The 19,522-nt window shown below is 41.0% G+C and overlaps 1 protein-coding gene across 2 annotated transcripts in view; it reads left to right on the top strand.

Annotated features, from left to right (window-relative positions):
* The first annotated feature begins 2,088 nt into the window (after positions 1–2,088).
* prex2 (phosphatidylinositol-3,4,5-trisphosphate-dependent Rac exchange factor 2) overlaps positions 2,089–19,522 on the top strand; it is an 87,497-nt gene continuing 70,063 nt past the window's right edge. The window contains exons 1-3 of one of the 2 annotated variants that reach the window (XM_046066845.1): positions 2,089–2,467; positions 18,149–18,220; positions 19,256–19,378. In XM_046066845.1, coding sequence (XP_045922801.1) covers positions 2,330–2,467; positions 18,149–18,220; positions 19,256–19,378 — 333 coding nt within the window. In that variant the 5' untranslated portion in view covers positions 2,089–2,329. The remainder of the gene's footprint in view (positions 2,468–18,148; positions 18,221–19,255; positions 19,379–19,522) is intronic. The other variant, XM_046066835.1, reaches the window with a different exon arrangement.

The following is a 19,522-nucleotide window of genomic DNA, read 5'->3' as shown; positions in this document are numbered from 1 at the left end:
CTGAGCTCTTCAGGCAGTTCCTTTGACCTCATGATTCTCATTTGCTCTGACATGCACTGTGAGCTGTAAGGTCTTATATAGACAGGTGTGTGGCTTTCCTAATCAAGTCCAATCAGTATAATCAAACACAGCTGGACTCAAATGAAGGTGTAGAACCATCTCAAGGATGATCAGAAGAAATAGACAGCACCTGAGTTAAATATGAGTGTCACGGCAAAGGGTCTGAATACTTATGACCATGTGATATTTCAGTTTTTCTTTTTTAATAAATTTGCAAAAATTTCTACATTTCTGTTTTTTTCTGTCAAGATGGGGTGCTGAGTGTACATTACTGAGAAATAAAATTAACTTTTTTGATTTTTGGAAAATGGCTGCAGTGAAACAAAGAGTGAAAAATTTAAAGGGGTCTGAATACTTTCCGTACCCACTGTATGTCAATGTGAAAACACAGCAATTACTATTATGGGTTGACTGAGGTTCTGTGTTAAAGACAAAATAAAAAAGGAAAAACAGGCAACCAAAAGGGGTGTTAATGAGAAATCAGGACAGAAAAGGCACTTTTCATCAATGCATTGCTTTGGTCTGGCTCTTCGCAGATTGTTTACAGAAATTTTGAACTTACTGGCTATGCAAAACAGGAGGAAGGCCTAATTTTTTAAGGCTTTTTATGTCATAAAAAGAGTTTTACTGTACCTCAACAGAGTGCTGTTAACCATAGAAAAGAAGTTTGTAGCTACATCACCCATTGGTTTGTGGACTACCATTTTGAAGCCTTGAGTTTTGCATTTGAGCTGTTGCAATCTTGTTTTTTTGGAAGCAGAAGTGACCACATTTGGATAAGAGGGTGTAGCTAGCTAGCCTGGTTAGCAATGTGCATCTTTAATTCACATAAAAACTGTGATATTAATTGAGATGCAAATTTTGGCTAGCAAAAACAGGCTTAAAACAAACCCTGAAAAAATTATCAGCCGACTCCTTAATGTCTTAGTGTCTTTGTGGACCTTTGCTTTTGCTTCTTCATTCATAGCTTACAGATATTTTGTTTGTTTTTACACACAATACAAGCACATATACATACATAGCCCATATGAGCTTGCAGGCGTATCATTAAACAGCTGCTTTCTTTGATAGGTGAAGATGTAGCCTAACTTAGTTATTTGTGTATTTTTTGGAATTTTCACTAATCTAAAAGAAACTGATGATTTTGGAGCATATGTAATTACGTTCCCCATCTAAAGGTGATAAGCTCATTTGCAACTTAATGATGTAAGCAAAGGTTTTATGACTGAATTGTATTACTTCATTAACCAACTACTATGCTTTATTACAAGGAGAAAGAAAGCAATTAAAGTAATTACAGTTATACAACATCATTCTCTTGCATGGTTAACTGTGACGCTCACTCTGGTTTCAGCTTGGCACTGGCAGCACCAAGAGATTTTCGAGGATTTTCAGACAAGTGAGGAACACTTTAATTTCCCCATTATTTCACTCCTAAAATCAGTGGTGTGAAATTGAGTGAAAAAAACCGTAGGTGTGCTGCTCTGCTGTCTTTTCATGTGATCTTCATATATCTTTACAGAAATAAACAATATAATTTCCTCTTAAGTTACACTATCTCACGTTTATGATCTAATGTGTCTGTAGTCTATGTGGTTATTATAGGACATGAAGTTTGTGAACTTTGTCCTGTCCAGGAATCAGGAGCTAGACAGAGATGCCTACAATAACTGTGGAAGTACAGTAATTGTCCCTTCAAATTAAAGGGGTAATAATATAAAAAATAAGAATAAGTATTGTAGGGTATTAATTATACCAGTTTACATTTAATTTATAGCTTGTTGTTTTCAACAGCTTTCACCTGCAATTTAGATCGTCTGTATGATCGTGAAAACAATTTGGTTCAATCTATGAGTTAGTGTTTTTTTGTTCTCAAAACCTGTTGCTGTATTTTTATATTGAAAACAGCAGCCGGAAATTGCTGTGTGTATTGTGGCTAACTTGACAGGGGTCCTACTCTGCATTAAAGGAGGCTGGATTGGGATGAAGACTTTGGGAGTCACATGGACTGAACTTTCAAACCGGTGTCCAGTTGTTGTCCACTCTTCAGTGGGAAGCTATCTCGCGTTGTTGTGTAATTCCCCACACTTGTTTTTATTTAACGTTCGTGCGTTTTCATCCACCATTACAACATTGTGGAACATCGTGGACTTTCCAGTGCACTTTTGGACCATGCAGCAAACTTTACACTTTCGCATCTGAAACCGGTTTTGTGATGTGAAACCTTGCGCTGCCGAAGGGAATAAGGTTTGCATTATATTTACTCACAATGACTGAGGAGAGCAGAAGTGAGCACAGAGCTGAAAGCGGGAAGGACCTGGAGAAACAGCTCCGGCTGCGAGTGTGCGTCCTAAATGAACTTTTAAAGACTGAACGGGATTATGTTGGGACACTAGAGTTTCTCTCGGTGAGTTTTCATAATACTATTTAACCAGAGACGGCACAAACGTGCACATTTTACTCAAGTAAATGACACCATCAAACAAACAAAACAAAACCAGCCAGTCTCTTTGGTATGCATGGTGCGTCAGGCTCCAGAGCAAGAACTGGTCCTCCAGTGTTACATGTTAATAACCTGCAAACTCCCCTTGATGCTGCTATTAGGCTACTTTAAAACACGTGAGCAGTGTGTCTAACATAAGGGTGTTACCTGTAATACTCTCTGAACCCATCCCTTTGATGGAGATAACTTTTCAGATTGCAAGTGTGAAATTGGGAAAGCAGGCAGGCACAGCTTCAGTTCTTGCACAGCAAGTGTGATGTTTAATCCTCTTCTCAGTCTACTCGTAGGCTGTTAGAAGCTCATAGTGTTTAGTCTGGCAATAACTGATCAGAAACTACTTCAGGTCATTTTGGGCACTGGATCATTTGAAAGAAAAAATGCTGATCAAAGAAACAAATCAAACTAAAAATTAAACGTTTTCAGACAAAAAGTTTTGTAATAAATTACCATGTTCTCATATATATTTTTTCTATTTGTTTACTATGGTGAACACCCTGTGGTTACAGTGTATCAGTTCAGGTTGTTCCAATATTTACAATCATGTTAAATTAAAGAAGAGAAAGAACTGAAGCAGGGACACTTCTAAAAGGACATCTGTACTTCTGGTCACCGTGTCTTTTTCACATTCAAGCTTATAACTTGTGCTGCACAACATAACTAATACATCCATATGATTACCCCACTTCCCAAGTAGGACAGAAAATACAGTGCGATTGCATTTTGCTGCTTCCCCTTGCTAACTTCTAATCAAATCCAGAAGTGGGGAGTTTTGCCAAGTACGGCACAGGTGGACTCAAATGAAAACCACTGGCACTACAGCTTAATGGCATTACATAAAATAACACCTAATGTAATGTCAATGTATTTATTTGACAAAGGAAGCTGTGACTGTTGAGGATGTTAAAGTGAAAGTCACACAGATATGATCTGGACTGTGGGTTTGGATGGCTTCCATCATATTTTCTCGGCATTGTAAGCATCTCAGTGCGATGGGAACTTTGCAGGGAAGTCAGGTTGAAAGGGCACTGTGTTGTGTGTCATTAAGAGCACTATTTCCCAGATCACAGTATGAATGTGTACACCCTGACCTCCCTCCCACTGCCCAGATGTTTCCAATGGAGGACAGAGGGACCAGGAAGGGGATGTAGCTCTATCTAGCCTTTCTTAGAAATGGCATTACTGGAGAAATGGAGGAGGTGATTACATGAGGGAATGTGTCCTCTGTCCTGGTGGTGGGGGTTTGGGGAATGCAGCCACCCCTCCTTAATCTCCCCTGTAGTGCTGGAACTGGGATTCATTTCAGAAGTGACTGATCCTTACAAGGCAACTCTGTTCTGGCCTGGGAAAGTCGTGATGGATGCGTCAGATTGAGGATCTGTCAGTGAAAGATAGCTATTGTTGGTTTAGCTGCATCTTACAGCTGATGGAGCTGGAAGATGATAATGATAAAGAAGCTAGAAAGTGAGAAAAAAATTATCTACTGTCTTATCATCAGGGGGGTCCTGGGGTGCATCGTGGAAGATGCTCAGGATGATCAAAGACAGCCCTACTGGGGAGAGGAGTCATATTGAAGACTTTCATCTGATCACACACAAACACACGCCTGCCTCCCCCGCTTCCTCTCCTGCCACACTAGAACCAGCTACAAACCACACAATTTTCTGTGTGTCTAGAGGTCAGAATGGAGAACAACCCGGCCCCCCTCTGTGCGACTCCCTGGTGGGATAATCCAGGGGACTCCGACTACCAGCAGGGAAAGAGCTGAACGGGATATAGCTAGAGGGGTGAAAGGGAAAAGGGTAGAGCAGATCACACAGTAGATATTGCCAGGAGGGTGAAGGGTGGGGGTGAGGGGGATTAGGGGGGTTGAGGTGGTCTCTGCAAGTGGCTGGGCTTGGTGCCTTCTCTTGTAAACCATATTTCCTGAAGGAGGAATTCCTCCGAGGTTAGGAAATGCTGGGGAACAATGAGGCTCCGGTCAGTAGCCGAAGTTGAACAGCAGAGGAGAGATTGTTGCTGCTGATCCGTGGGACCCAAACACAATGCATCTCATACATACTTTACTCTTAAGGTAGTGGAAAACAATATGGAGAACAAGGATGATTAGAGCAATTTGTCCGAGGACAGTCTGAGGCTATTGTGTGGCTATACCTCGTGGGAAAATGTGCAGATTGCATCTTGAAGGTGTCAGTATTGGAGAGTCTAAAGTTGACTTTCTTTGGACTAATGCACAGCCTTTTACACTGCATGTACTAAACGTCGTTTACAGTAGTCTGACAGTGAGGGGAAGGCTTCTAGGGAAGCTGTCTGAAATATCTCAGGGCCTATCTCACATAATGAACAATTATAGCAGGAGATAGTGGGCGGCGGTGGACACTGGTGTTTATCTTGGACAGCTAGGAGCCAATAAAATGACAGCCATTCTTGGACTTGTCTCAATGAGGGGAACAAATCAAGACATAATGTAAACAGTCACTCTAATGAGCAGTTTGCTGTTCAAGTGTCAAATGAAATACTTGACTTAGTCTATGCTGCTGTTGATAGAGATACATTGAAAGCCATTTGCTTGCACGATAAGCACTTTGGAGGAGAATGCAAGAAGGAACAATGGGACAAACCTTTCATGTCCAGATTCTGGAGGGAGATCTGAGCCACAAGTTAACTTAATATATTCCAAAGAGCTTTGCAGTGCATTAAGTGGTCCCTCAGCTGCTGCCCTCTCCCCAACAATAAAGCCTTTTGGAACTACGAAACAACCTTGGAGTGTAATGTTTAAAAACATTTTTTAATCTGTTACATAAATTGAAGTGAAAATGAAAAAAAAACCCTGATCATCTGTAGGGATGAAATTCAAGAAACATTACATGTGGATTCTCACATATTTTACATACAGCTGCATATGATTTATCCCTGTTATATTTCTCTGGCTTTATGAGGAAAGCCTATTTGTCAACAAGCAAGTCGGTGGTCACTTTAAGTCTAGTAGCGTATTTTCAGTGAAAATGCTGTCAGGAAGCTGGGGAATCAAGCCTAATGGAGAACACAGCTGCTAAGAAGGATCATTTACCATCTCCTAGAAACCCAGGTGTTCAAGTGAACCCCCTGTGTGTATGTGTATCTGTATATATAATTTTCCATATCTGAGATTTGCATGCATCTTAGCTTGAACGGCCAGGCTTGTAACATATGGCCCGTGGTCAGTCCTTGAGGAGGTCAGGTCAGAGGGGGCACAATGAGAAAGTTCATATGCTCCGGACAGACAGCTGATGATGAAAGGTCACGACCTCTTGTTCCTATGCCTTTCCTGTCTGTTAATCTGTAGACTTCATGCCAACTTCCAGCCCCCTCTAGTTTTCTGATGGAAACAGGAACAGAAGATTCTGATGCATCCTGATTTGATGAAAACACACAAGCAAAAATGTGTAAACACAGAAAACACAAGCTTTCAGCGTGTGTGTGTGTGCCCAGTATCAGGCTATATATGGAGACAAGTTGTATTTATATATCGAAAAAACAAAGCAGAAAAAAGATATTGTACTTTTAGTTTTTAATCAATGCTAAATATAGTGAGATAAATTGAACTATAAATACTTACTACCTAGTAGGACTGGGCGATATGGCCTAAATTGTTATCACGAAACAAAATGTAAAATGAGTCTATATCGATAATTATCACGATAAATGTCAAATCATTGATCATATTCGTTAAGTTTAAAGGCCGATTTTTGCTGCTGAGTAAAAGTTGAAGAAATCAATCAAATTGTGGTTTGAAACTATTATTATTATTACATGACTATACAGATTTACTCAACAGTGTAATGAGACTGTATATATAGCCCCCTGCACAGATTCTACTAAGCTATTTAAGCAGCTTTTGAAGCAACAGATCAGATAAGACAGTCCATATTATATTTGTGTGCTGACGTGATGCTCGTATGTTGGGACTGGGTGCTTTTGAGGCATGAGGGCGAGTGCTTAGAGGCCGCCAGTGGCCCTTTAGTGTTGCTTATGTTAATTTGTCTCCACAATTGGCTGCATTTGGTGATAAGAGATTCCACAGAGAGAAGTGTATTCACACAGGCTGCTGTTTCCGCCCTGATCGCTCCATTCTCTTAATTACCTACTTTAGTCAGAGTCACTGATTGCCCCATAATACTGTTACTCCACAACTGCCTCTTATGTACTCTACCCTTTCATATACCTCAGATATCTTTTCTGGTGTTCTTTCTTTCTTGTTTTACACCACTGTGTCCCAGAGGGAGCCGTGACTGCATATAGTCCAGCTTTTATTTTGGATGCTGTGTTGACAAGAAGTGTATTTTTCCATTTTTTCTATATGAAGGTGATCCCTACTAGGCTAGCGCTGTTTCTGTTTTAATTTAGCTTTATTCCATTTAAGTTTGTGTTTATAAGAGAGGTGAAATGTTTCCCTCCTTGACTCTTTCTCTCCTCTCTGAGATTAGACAGTTTCTCTCTTGTGCCTGTCCCCAGTGTGAGGCCCCCTGAACTGATGATGTGTCTCACTTGCATTTCAATTTCACACCACTGCCACCACACAGGCAGCCTTCTGATTATAAGTTTAAATGCATTCTGTCTCCGTTTGGTCACACTGTATGCTTATTTTGTGCATTTTTAATGTTGTCAGTAGATGCATTGTGTGATATATGTGTGCGTAAACGTGTTTAGCACCACATCTTAAAGCTAAATCTGTCTTTTAGTCAGCCTGAAGATGAATGATAGTGAGGATTACCCCTGTGACAACAGAACCCTTTCCTGCAGAGCATTTTGCATCAACCTTGAATCCCATATTAATAAAAGTACTGAGTGGTATAATCCTTCATTTTCCTGTTGAGCAATTCTGCTGTGTTTAGCATGCCTATCAATATTTTATCCATTCATCTTTTCAAATATTTTTTATAGCAATTTCGTAGGAATGTATCAAATGTGATTACCATTGGGAAATAATCAGTAACATGCATGCCTACGTTATGCCATGTTGTAAAATTACTATAGATATTGAATATTGTAATGTTCACTGACAATTAAAGTTATTGTACTTTGATTCAAAGGGTAGTCACTAAGGTTCTTGATCTGCATGTTAGCTTTGGTGTTGAAGTTTAATCATTTCAACTGTTAGCTGTGAACACACTTGCTACAGGACTTACTGCACACCAGCTGCTATTTCCAAACTATAAAGATAATGCAGACGTACAATCTCAGGCCGACATTGGCGAGAGTTGTTTGTGCTATGTGGGTCTTGATTGTGATATATTGGTTTGCAAATGTCATTGAGCCAACTGTGGAAAAGAGATGAGCAGTAGTAGCAAAGCGGATTCAAAACAGCTTGGCATTCATAAAATGCTAGACTTAAAGCGAGGAGCCTCTACTTGACCAATCAGAAATGTTCACCACTGCAAACCCCACCCTCGAAAGGTCCAGTACTTTGGAAAGTACTACCCCCCAAGCAGGGGATTTTGGGGGTTAAAATAAAGTCCCTGGAACTTAATTTAGACCGTGGAAACGCTGCGAGTTCCTCCAAAGGTTCCTAGATCTGGGGTAAAGGTCCTGTGGTGGAAACACAGCTGAATAGTAGTGACCAAAATGTGCACTGAAAGCCAAATGTCGAATTGAACTTATTTATTTGGGAAAAGTTCCTATAATGCTGCTTTTGTTTATACAATGTTTCACCTTAATACACTTGGCTTCTGTTGTTATTGGAATAGATCAACATTTTGAAAAATATGCATATTCACTGTCTTGCAGAGAGTGGGATGAGAAGATTGATATCACGCTAATGTCTGTCTGTAAATATGACACAGCAGCTGGTTATCTTAGCTAACGAGGGGGAAACAGCTAGTCAGGCTTTATCCAAAAAATTCTGCTGGGATTATGTGCTGGACTATTTCTCGGCTGGGCGCAGTGACATCCTCGAGTGTTGTTGTCACAGTGAGGTTGTCAAGTAACCAAGAAATAATCCAACACATAACCCCGTAAAACCACAAACAAATGAGATATAACATGTTACTTAGTGAGCTTTAGAGGTGCTGCTAGGCAGATTTTGTTAGCTGTTTCCCATGTTTCCAGTCTTTATGCTAAGCTAACCAGCTGCTGGCTGTAGCTTCATATTTACTGGACAAGTATGAGAGTGGTATTGATCTTCTCATCTAACTCTGGGCAAGAAAAAAGCTCATAAATGTATTTTCCCAAATGCTGAACTATTCCTTTTGAAAGAAAATGTTTTGTAATAAAACACATTCACATTTCTAAAAGTAAGGCATATAAAAATGTTGTCAAAACTTGTCAACCAACAATGTCTACCAACACGCCTGCTCTAACTGCTACTGCAAATAAAAGTTGAGTATTAGTCAGAGAAATCACACTATTGTCTAGTCTAGCTTGCTTTATTGATGATTTGGTTACAGTCTTACACCTTCTTTCTGTCAGTGTAAGAAACGTTAAAGTCCCTCCAGCAGGTTCTTTTGCTTTTGTGTCAGAGGCAATTTTTCAAGCAGGATTTCCTTCCTTCCTGGCCCTCCCCGTCTTTACATTGTGCTGCATGTTTCCTGCTTCAACACACACACACACACACACACACACACACACACACACACACACACACACACACACACACACTTTCCCCACTGTCCAGTGGGCCAGGGAAAGGAGATTTTTTGCCACAGATGCCCACTTGTCAACGTGTAGCTTAATTGCGTAGGTGATAGGGCTGCAAGTACCCCGGCATTGAATCCATCGTGCCGATCCAGCTCAGGAGGCAGAAGTGTTGCCCAGAGGAGAAGGCAGCCTTTGATTTGGCCAGTACCAGCTGCCTGGTCACATGGTGCTTACGTGCGACATGTAGAGAGAGTAGAGAGTGACAGGACTACGGTAGACGCTTGTCAGGATGTTCATGGATTGTGAAGGGGTCATCATCACAAGGGGGCCTGTGTTTTAGCGGCCATGCTCTGCTGCAGGGAACAAACACACACGTGCGCGCACACACAGACATGCACACGCTTGCTCAGATCAATACGCCTGCAGTGTAAGTTTAGCTCCCAAACCTCTTGAACCTGCTTCAGCATTGCCATAATTCCGTATAACACTGGGAAAATGACAATATGTTTACAAATTAATTAAAGGCTGGTCTGTTTCTCATTAGCCAAATCAAGGTTATTGTTTGTATAGAAAAAAGTACCAATCATGTGGTTTGGTATCATAAAGTGTCTCGCAAACTCCCTAGTGCAGATGTCTCACATTTTTAAATCTGACGTGAATGTTTTTGAATAAGTGTCCTCTTGGGTTATAAGAATATATTTAGACAAGTTTGCCTGTCCTCTCTCTGTGGTTTAAACTCACAGTTTCCATGTCATTCATGTCTCTGTCTGTCCTGCACTTCTGGGCTCAGAATCCACAGCTGCCTAGCTAGACATGATGGGAAATTCCACTAAACTCTAAATTATTTAATTAATGTAATTGGATGGGATTAGCCATAGAATGTCTGAGAGTTAGACAAGTGTCTCTCTGTCTCTAAGCATGCCTTGACTGCAGACATTCTTTTCATGTCCATCTGTCTGTCTTCTTTCATTTTTTCTTTCTCTTTCAAGGTTATTTTCAGTCTCTGAAACTATTTGTCCGTGACTCTGTAAAAGTAATGACTGGATCTGGTTTGAGGAATAGACAAGAAATTAGTCTCTACTTTCCACTTTTAAATCTTAAACCCTAATTTATACATTGGCTGCTTTTGGCAGAAGAATAAGCTTTACATTACACATAGTCATTTGATCCATTGTTCATATGCAATTATTGATTAGAACAGGTTTAAAGTTATAGTCCATAAGTTTCCACAATTTCAAACTGGGTAAATATCATTGAAACTCTCAATAAGGTGAATGCGGTAATAATTTTTTCTGTAGTGATAAAGTTAGATATTTTTTGCAACCAGCCAGGTGCTATCAAGTAAACTCTATCAAGATTTCTCAAAAGCTAAAGGAAGGCATTGGCCGCTTAAATTGGGGAAAAAATAAAAATGCCAAAATAACTTCATTAAACAACCTAAATCCATATTAATCTTTTCTTCACAACAGGTTAGATAGTTGTTAGTGGCTGCACAGCTGTGTAGTTACTGATAACACTTGAATACATATAAGTTAAAAATATTAAAAAGTATTAATTACGGTAGCAGGAGTTAATATACAGTAATTAGTGGTTTCCGTTCTTGCTTATTTGAAAGAATAAGTGGACCAAATTTAGGTCTAACCTGCTCTGTTGCAGCCATGTTGGCGTGGTGCCTCCTACTCTGTCCATTCACAGACAAACAGAAGGCATGATGAGCAGAACCCTGGCAGGAGGAGGTATCTGTATGGGTGGGCACGCTCTCAGCAGTTGTACTTGGGGAGAGTAAGAGTCGGGGAGAAACTGGCAAGGTAGCTGTTCAATTCTCCATTGACAGTGCCTGGTTCGATGTGTGAGACAGGCTGACTCGGCAGGGTTTCTTTTTTCTTGCTAGTCCTGCTGAGATGGATGGTGGGAGGGGGAGGGGCTCCAGCAGAGGATTTGGAAGTCTGTAATGGTAATCAAATGAACAATCTGGGTGTGTGAAAGTCATGCTTTGGTGTGTGTCACAGATTGGGAGACTGATCATTCTGCTTAGTCATCTTGCAGATCAATACAGGGTGCTGGTGTGTTGCAATTTCACAAGTCGAGAGATGTTCGTAATGTACTGAAGATGCCTGCCATGTCTGGTGCCTTGGTGGGTGAAATTGAACTGACATGCGGACATGACCACAAGCATAATTTTATGCTCATGTGCTCATTTCACTCCAACTGTTAACCGTGTAAGTAGCTCACCAAGAGTCAGGCGCAGACATTGGGCACAGACATATTCATTAGATAAATTGCTTCATTCCAGCTGTTTATCTATTGCCTGGGTCACTGCAAGGACAAGAATAACATCAAAGCGAAGCATTTTTCTATGTCCTTAGACAACAGAGAATTCTAAATAATAAATGTTCAAACGATATATTCCATTACCTATGTCTAATTGTCTCGATTTAAGCTTCTTCACCTACAGTATTTTGTTTATTTTTGGGAGTCATCTGGTGCTCATATGCCTGAATTTTAAAAAGAGAGCGAGCAAGTCTTCCGAAGACAGACGGGCTTTCGTTCACTAGATGAACCTGTAAAATGAATGCACACATGTTTTTCGTTGTTAATTAAAACCAACAACCCTGCATTGAGCCGTGCAGAAGAGCCTTAATGGCCACTCCCAGGATAGACATATTAACATTCCCCACTGTATTTATAGTGTCTGTTTCCTGTATACAGTACATTCCCAGTGGAGAGAAACGGACTAGTTTGGGGAAACTAGCCAAATGAGTTGGGAAGCCCAGGATGACTCCTGGAGGTGTCACCAGGACTTGTTGAAGACAGAACGGGCCTGGATTGTCTGAGAGAATCACGACAAAGAGCCTTTTCTCTCTTTTCGGATGTTCCCCTGTGTGCTGTCAGCATCATAGACTGACTCTGTCGCTGGTCAGGCCTTTTGGGGGGAAGTTCAGTTTTTGCTTGCCAGGAATTTGGTCTGTGTGTATAGGTGTGTGTACTGGATGCCTCTGTGCAAGAGATTTAACCCTATAATGTTGAATTCTGGCTTAAAAAACACTTGCTCTGTGCAGGAAGTACGGTAAAGCCACCATATCCTCCCTGCAGGCTTGTCGTGTTAAGAAGAAGGCCAAACAAGGCTCTCTTTTTTTCCAGTCTTCCTCACCCTCTGTGCTTCCTCTATATCAGTTTTTTTCTGTCTGCCTTGTCTCTGTCTATCGCTGCTGCTCTCACATTTTCTCACCAGCACGCGCACAAACAGCAAATCCAGAGACTCAGGTGTTTTGAGAGTTTGCCTTAGGGTGCTAAGCTGCTAGCGCACCTGATACCTGCTGTCCTTTAACTGTTATCACAGTGCTTACCTTTTTAGTCTGCCATCCAGAGGGACAGATGTATGACAAAGAAACACACACACGCACATACTCGAAAAGACTTAATGAGCATACCTTCACAGTCTGGTGATTCACTACAGTGGGCTTTTTCGTGTGGAAGCTGTTGTTTGTGTCTCCCATCTCTGGCTTTGAATGGCCTTTGTCTCGTATTTTTTATTTGTTAACAGGAGAGGATTCTTCCACAGATGGTGGATTAGAAAACACTGAACTACCTGTACATGCATGTAGTAATATCACTATACATTTTACTCTTTTTTTACACCACTAAATACAGTACAAAGTGGAAAACTATACACAGGATGTTGTGTGTGTTTTTTTGCCAGCTCTCCAATCACGACAACAAAGCAAATCAGTGAATCATCAGTGAACAAAAGAGGTAGTATGTCCAATAGACTCTGAGAAAGGCTTATTCATTCTTCCAGTGTTTACACTGGTGACCAGTGCCAGTGAACTCAGATCGGATCCCAGATCCCACATCATTGCAAAAGCAATTGAACTTTGGTAGCCGAAGAAGTTTTTTACTCCTTTTTAATATAGCTACCTCAGTACTTTTCATTTCAGGGTGAGCTCGGTCTTCTACAGTTGAACCAATTGATCCACAGGGACCTAAAATGGCTGTTTTGCATGTAATACATCAAACGGGCCTCGTGTTCCTGCCCACTCCTCCAATAGCTTTAACTTGAATGCATTAGCAGATGTTTGAGGCTAGCTTTGTACTTGATTCAAACTAATTTCTGTTGCATGGGAGCAGCTAGATAGCTTTCTGTTTTTTTTTTTTAATCAAAGCAATTTGCTGCATCGTCTTGCTCTTCTGGCTCTGTTTAGGGCTCTTTTCCTGTCTGGGTAGGATTTGTATTCCCATCACAGTTCCACTCTGAGCAACGATGTGATGAACGACATGCTTTTTCTCCCCCCTGTACTTTCTTCATTCTCTTGTCCACTCACTTAACGATCCCGCTAGCATTTTCTATTTGTTTTGGAAACAAGCACAATATACTGTACACACGCTTTATTTTAAAGCATAAGAATGTCTATCATTGTCCTCTTGTTATATAATTGTTAGTTGAACGTGTTTGAGGAAGTGAGTTTTTGCCAAACTCCTCTGCTGTGATTCATCTGTTTCATTGACAGAGAGATCAACATATGTGCAGGGGGAGTGGCTAGCCTTCCGCCAATTGTATCTTTCCAATCTGGTGGATGTCCATTCACAAAGTGTCCTGAACTAGTCTGGCTCAGTGCACACTCTGTCGGCATGGAAACAGCCCTCCAGCCAGTCTGTTACCCCTTTTCCTTTCCCGTAGGACACTGTAGGCCAGAAAATGCTGGGGTTGATTTCAACTACCCTTCTCCTGGGCAAAAAGTTTTTTTCAGCGAGCTGCAGTTATTGAGCGAGCTATCAGTCATGTTAGATTGAGACGGTTTCCACCCTGTTCAAGCAACTGCTCAGTCATAGTAAGTCTGTGATGGTAAGGACTATCATGTGGCCTGCGGGTCTGTTAACTGAAACTAATTTCAGTTTCAGTGTGGCATTAAATATCAGGTTCTTTTTTTGAATTAGTGTATTACTGCATCAGGCATGACAGCCATGATTTCCTCTACCACACCTTTTGTTGCCCACAGCATGTGAGCCTGTGTTGATTAATGGCGGGGAGGGCTGCATGTAGTGATTGGACAAATCTATAAATCACACCCATCTGCTCTGTGGAATAATGAAAACTTTAATGGGGTTTTAATGTGTCGTACCCCCTCAGCCATCAGAGTGGCAATCCAGGTAATTATACCTGGGCCTCAGGGAACAACATTAGGTTTTTCCCTTGTTAAATGCTGTTGATACATGACTAAGGATAGAAAAAGCATTTAGTGTATGTCAAACAAGTACAAAGAAAATGTCTGATGCAGAAAAAACAGCCACTGCTTAATTCCCTTACCGAAAGAAAGTGTGTGTGTGTCTGTCTTGGTGTGTTCGTGAGTGGCAATGCCATTTTGGAGATGAGGCCAACTTTCCTTGAATGGTTAGTGGAAAAAAACAGTAAGAAAGGCACTGCTTTTATCCTCTTTGTCTTCTGAGCTCATCACTTTACCTCATTATTTGTCTGAGCATCTTAGAAATATGCCAATGATTCAAACAAAAACACTGTTTAAACCTCAGAAAAATATTTATAAACTCCCCTACTCTACCTGTTGGTTAGTATTTTCTGTTCAGTTCAAAATGTCTGTCCATCTCTGGTTACAGAAAGCATACATGGATCACCAAAAGCTCCTATTGAGCTTTACAATGCTATTGCAAAGTCTGCTTGTGATTCCGTAGAGGCTGGTGGCCAGACATGGTGGATTCCTGCTGGAAAGCACATCCAGTCCTAGGGAACAAAATGTGTCCCGCTAGAATTCAATTGGTCGTTACTGAGTATGAGGACAAAGACAGCAACCATGGTTGACGATGGCAAAAATGTGTTTCTTAAAAATGGACTCTGAAGTCTGAGTCTTTGGTGAGTCTTCAACACTACTTCAGCTACATTTCTTCATGCCTTTGGTTTGAAACACATCCCTTAAATTGAATTTGTTTATAGTTAGTGATTGTTATCATCATCACAGACAGAACTGTCTCTCTTGCACCGTGGGCTTTAAACCAGTGAACAGATGCTCTGCTACGTGATGCAATCAAGAGACAAACCCTGGACGTGCTCCACTGACACTGAATTACAATACTGCATTTGGATGACTCATGAAATTCTATATTTGGATACAATACATTTAGGCAAATGAGCTGTGCATTTTATGTACTGCTGTGCTGTCAGGTACTGTACAAACCTGGAAATTGGCTTATATTCACAGTCACCCTGGGTACTGTTACAGTGTCCATAAATCCAGTCATTCAGTCAGCTTCCCATTCACTGTCCGTGGAGCTGTTCCAGGATTAGTCTCTTAACAACATCAACAAGGCAGTCTTGGCGGCCTCTTCGGAAGAGACATGTTCCTTTCCAAAAATCAAGTCTGAACTGTCCACAATTCTAGGAATAACATGAGCAGTGCCTCAGATGAATTGTTCAGACTTTTGTGTGGTTGAAACTGTTTTCTGGGTGGTGTACTTATCTTGAAAACTACATGAAAGATGTTTTTAATTTTAACACCATCACTTCTGTGCGACAAAAACAGATGCTCTCTTATCTTTTGGGTGATAACACAATTTATTATCTCCATCCAATCAGATTTAGAGTTCTTGCACTCCATTATGCCATGTGGGTTTTCTTATGTTGTTACTTCTGATAAGCATCTGCAGTGAGGCTCCTTATGTTATGCAGTAGAGCCCCCTCCCCACCCGGAGCTCTAGTTATACAGTATAATTAGTGCTCTAGTCTGCAGATGTAGTGATTATTTCCTGTTGAATAGACTCTTCACTATTAAAACTTAAGTGATAGACTCCCTAATTAGCCCATGTTTGATGTCACACATCAACAATAGGAAGCTCTTTTTCAATGCAAATTAGTACCACTTTTTGCTCAGCTAAGGTCCTGTACTGTAAGGCCTGTCGAAGTCTGCTCCGTGTTTGTACATATTAGACTTGCTAATCAGATGCTAATGCTTGTGAGTGGCAGAGTTGCGAAGCAAAGCAGCTACAGAATGGTAATCAGCGTGGAGTTGGCCTACAACAAAGAGACTGATTATTTAAGCCCCCCTTTTTTTCTCCAACCACAAGCCCAGATTCAAGCCTTCACTTATACAGTTCCTTTTGAAGTGTTGTGTGACATCAGTACAGTGTGATTTAGGTGATTTCAGTCATTTTTCATGCCGTTTTTTTTTTTTAACAGAGCATTGGCTTTGTTATTAGCTCGAAATGGAGATTTTACCACTGATTTGGCCAAACCACACTTCCATCTGCTCATAATTAATCAAGTGAAACCTTTCAATAAGCTTACTGTAGTCGCAACCACTCACTTAGATCTTGGTGTCAAGGAATCATTCTTGGCTTGTCCGCTCTTGAAAGTAAGCTGTTTACATGCTTTGTGGATGTATTATGTTAGCTTGATCAGGTCAGGCTACCTGCTGCGTGGCTGCACTGGACGACAGATGGCATTATGGCCCTCAGTGGGGTGGTAAAGGGATGCCCATGGTTAGGGTCAACTGCAAAGACAGATGTAACTTCTCAGTGACTGTATGCATCACACTAGCTTTCAGTGCAGAGCTTGATCATGTTGTGTTTACGGAGCTTCTGTTAGTGGTTTGTGTCATGCTGCACCATGAAATAACGCCTTGTGCCTTTTTCTGTGTCAGAATGTGTTGAATTGTGGCACTGTCTCTGGGCATATTACACTGTCTGTCATGTGGCAGCGGTTTTGTGTGTGATCAGTGACATTGATTAAGCTGGAATTGTAGTTTTGACAGCCCTGCTGCATTCTGGGAGCTCTGTTTTCTAAATTATGTTATACTAGACACAGGTTGAATCAAACTGTTGGTTAAAGGAACATTTTGTTGCCTCACATTTCTTTCATTTGGTTAATTTATCTGATTAGCATCATGAATCTTACCACAGGTTTGGCGTAATAAAATCCCAAGTGCACACTTTATTCTACTTAGAGATCTCATCTCTGCTTCTATCTTACTGCGTTTTGTGTCATTCGGGGGATAAATAAAGTTAGTTGTGTGACATGGGAAATTAAGTCAGAAAGACAAAACCCCACATAACGTAAGCATGTTTATGTGATGTTATGCCAAGGACATTTATTTTCTGCTGCTCTCATTCAAATTTGACAGCATTAGGAACATCGGAAATGTTGATGTTGCTTCAAGTTTGATGTAGCTGAAATTCAGCGCAATTGAATGCAATTTCTCATACTATGTCAGACTTTATATTTTATGGAAGTTTTGATTTTTTAAGCCTTGCTTTGGATTTCATCATAGCCTCCCTGACGTGAGGTGCATTACGGACATCAATCAAAAGTGTGATGCCACCTATTTGGTTTTGCTCAGAGCTTGCTACTGAAGATAGATTCCTGTCTGCCCAAACTGTATTCCAAGCATTGCACACAACAACATATAGATTCTTGTCTGGTATCTGTTGATGGATGTCTTCTTATTTAAAAGCCCTCCCTTAGGCAGAGTTCAGAAAATGACTAATTCCTCCTTAGTCACATTTTAAGAATACATTCGAAGCACACCTCCTTAATTTGCCATTCTCACAAAGTGCCCCGAAGCATTAAATGGGTTGTCGAGGGCCTGTGCAGTGAAGCAGCCTGGGAACCGGTATCCTCAGGGACCGAAGAAAGTAAGAGCACTTCCCATCCATCTCAATTCACACACTGCTGGCCTCTCCAGCTCCCATCCCCAGCCACTTAACATCGCCTTTGAAATACCATGCGCTGCAATTATTGTGGTTTTTTTTCATCCAGTGCAAAGATTGTGTTTCGTCTGTATCAGGTGTCTACTGTGATGGTTACCAGTTTGCTCTGGCAGCTAAGTGTTGCAGCTGCACACAAAGCCTACATTTGAGTCTTCTATTTGTCTCATTAAAGGTACAAGCGATCAGACGCCAGAACGTAATTTAATCCTGGGGCTAGTTCAGAAGTGTTAACCGTTGCTTTCCTTTCCCGCTCTGCTTCAGGTGTTTCTACATCGTCTCAACCAGTATGCAGCCACCAAAATCGACAAGAACATCACAGAGGAAACTGTTAAGGTGAGGGGAAATCTTATAATTAAGATTTGGAAAACTATTAAAGGGAAGTTGACTATTACTCAGACACTGCACACAGACCTTATTTTCTCATAGTAACGTGATCCATTAAAAGACTGGAAATTACATTGGAAACTAAATAAAGTGGGTCCATTGTTTGGGGTGCTCTTTCAACCCTAATATAGCCAAGTTCTGAATGGAGAAAGAAATAGTGGGCGATCCAGGAAGCAGCTGTAAATATCATCTATTTATAAATGATTCCGGCTAGAGGATAATAAAGGATGCTCTCTCACAGTGGGAGTGCGCCTATGACTGCTTCATGGAGCTTGCTTACTTTTGAAGGTAAATACACATTCAGTGGATATTTACTGCATTTCCCTGTTTGTTCATCCATGCTATGTGTTGTTTGGGAACATGCTGTTCAGAAAAGGGGTTGGATGACGTGGGTTGTTGCGGGGTAGGGCAGCAGCAGGCTGTGATGTCACCGAACAGCTGAATGATATCCAGTCCTCCGGAGGCAAAATGCATTGATCAAATTTCACCAGATTTGCTGCTGTTCTCAATATCACTTAAGATAAATTTTGCCTTTGACGCCCGTAAAAGACTTCTCTGGCTTTCAATGCTTTGATTTTATTTCACTTTCTTTTTTTTTCCATCCAGAGTCAGCGTGTTGTTTTGTCCTTTTAATATCACCACAAAAATGACATAAAAGAGGCCAGAAGTCAACACCACATGAAGGGAAAACTCCCATACAACAGATCTTAAAGATCTGCTCCTTTTTTAGCTAACTATCAACAATGTTTGAAATTCAATCATCAAAGACGTCTCAAGCCAAGATGCCTATTACAAAGAAACCTCATTCTTTATTCTGTGGCCTCATAAATTCCCTTGCGGAGTGCCGCTGGCACAAAAAGTAGCATATGCCAAAGTATTGATACGGGCAATCTAAGGAGCACCATTGGAGAAAGAAACATATGCATCCTCAGTTTTATTTGACAACCCAGTTGAATTGCAATTAATGTCCTTTTTCTCTCTCAGGCTTTATTCTCCAACATCGAGGAGATTCTGGCCGTTCACAAAGACTTCCTGTCCATGGTGGAAGAGCTACTCCAGCCTGACCCTCATGCTCACCATGAAATCGGGTGCTGCTTCTTGCACTTTGTAAGTAACGTATGCTCATGTACGACCGCCATTACTTAATGCTCCCTCTCTTGCAAGTTGAATGTCATCTCACCACCTTGTAGGCACTGTGTCACCATCATGTCCAAGCTCTTATACTTTAGTCGCTTCAATGCATGCTCTGCT

Source organism: Micropterus dolomieu, linkage group LG01, assembly GCF_021292245.1.
Source record: "Micropterus dolomieu isolate WLL.071019.BEF.003 ecotype Adirondacks linkage group LG01, ASM2129224v1, whole genome shotgun sequence".
Classification (NCBI taxonomy): Eukaryota; Metazoa; Chordata; class Actinopteri; order Centrarchiformes; family Centrarchidae; genus Micropterus; species Micropterus dolomieu.
Note: the sequence above shows the minus strand (reverse complement) of the source record. Positions and strands in the feature narration are given on the sequence as shown.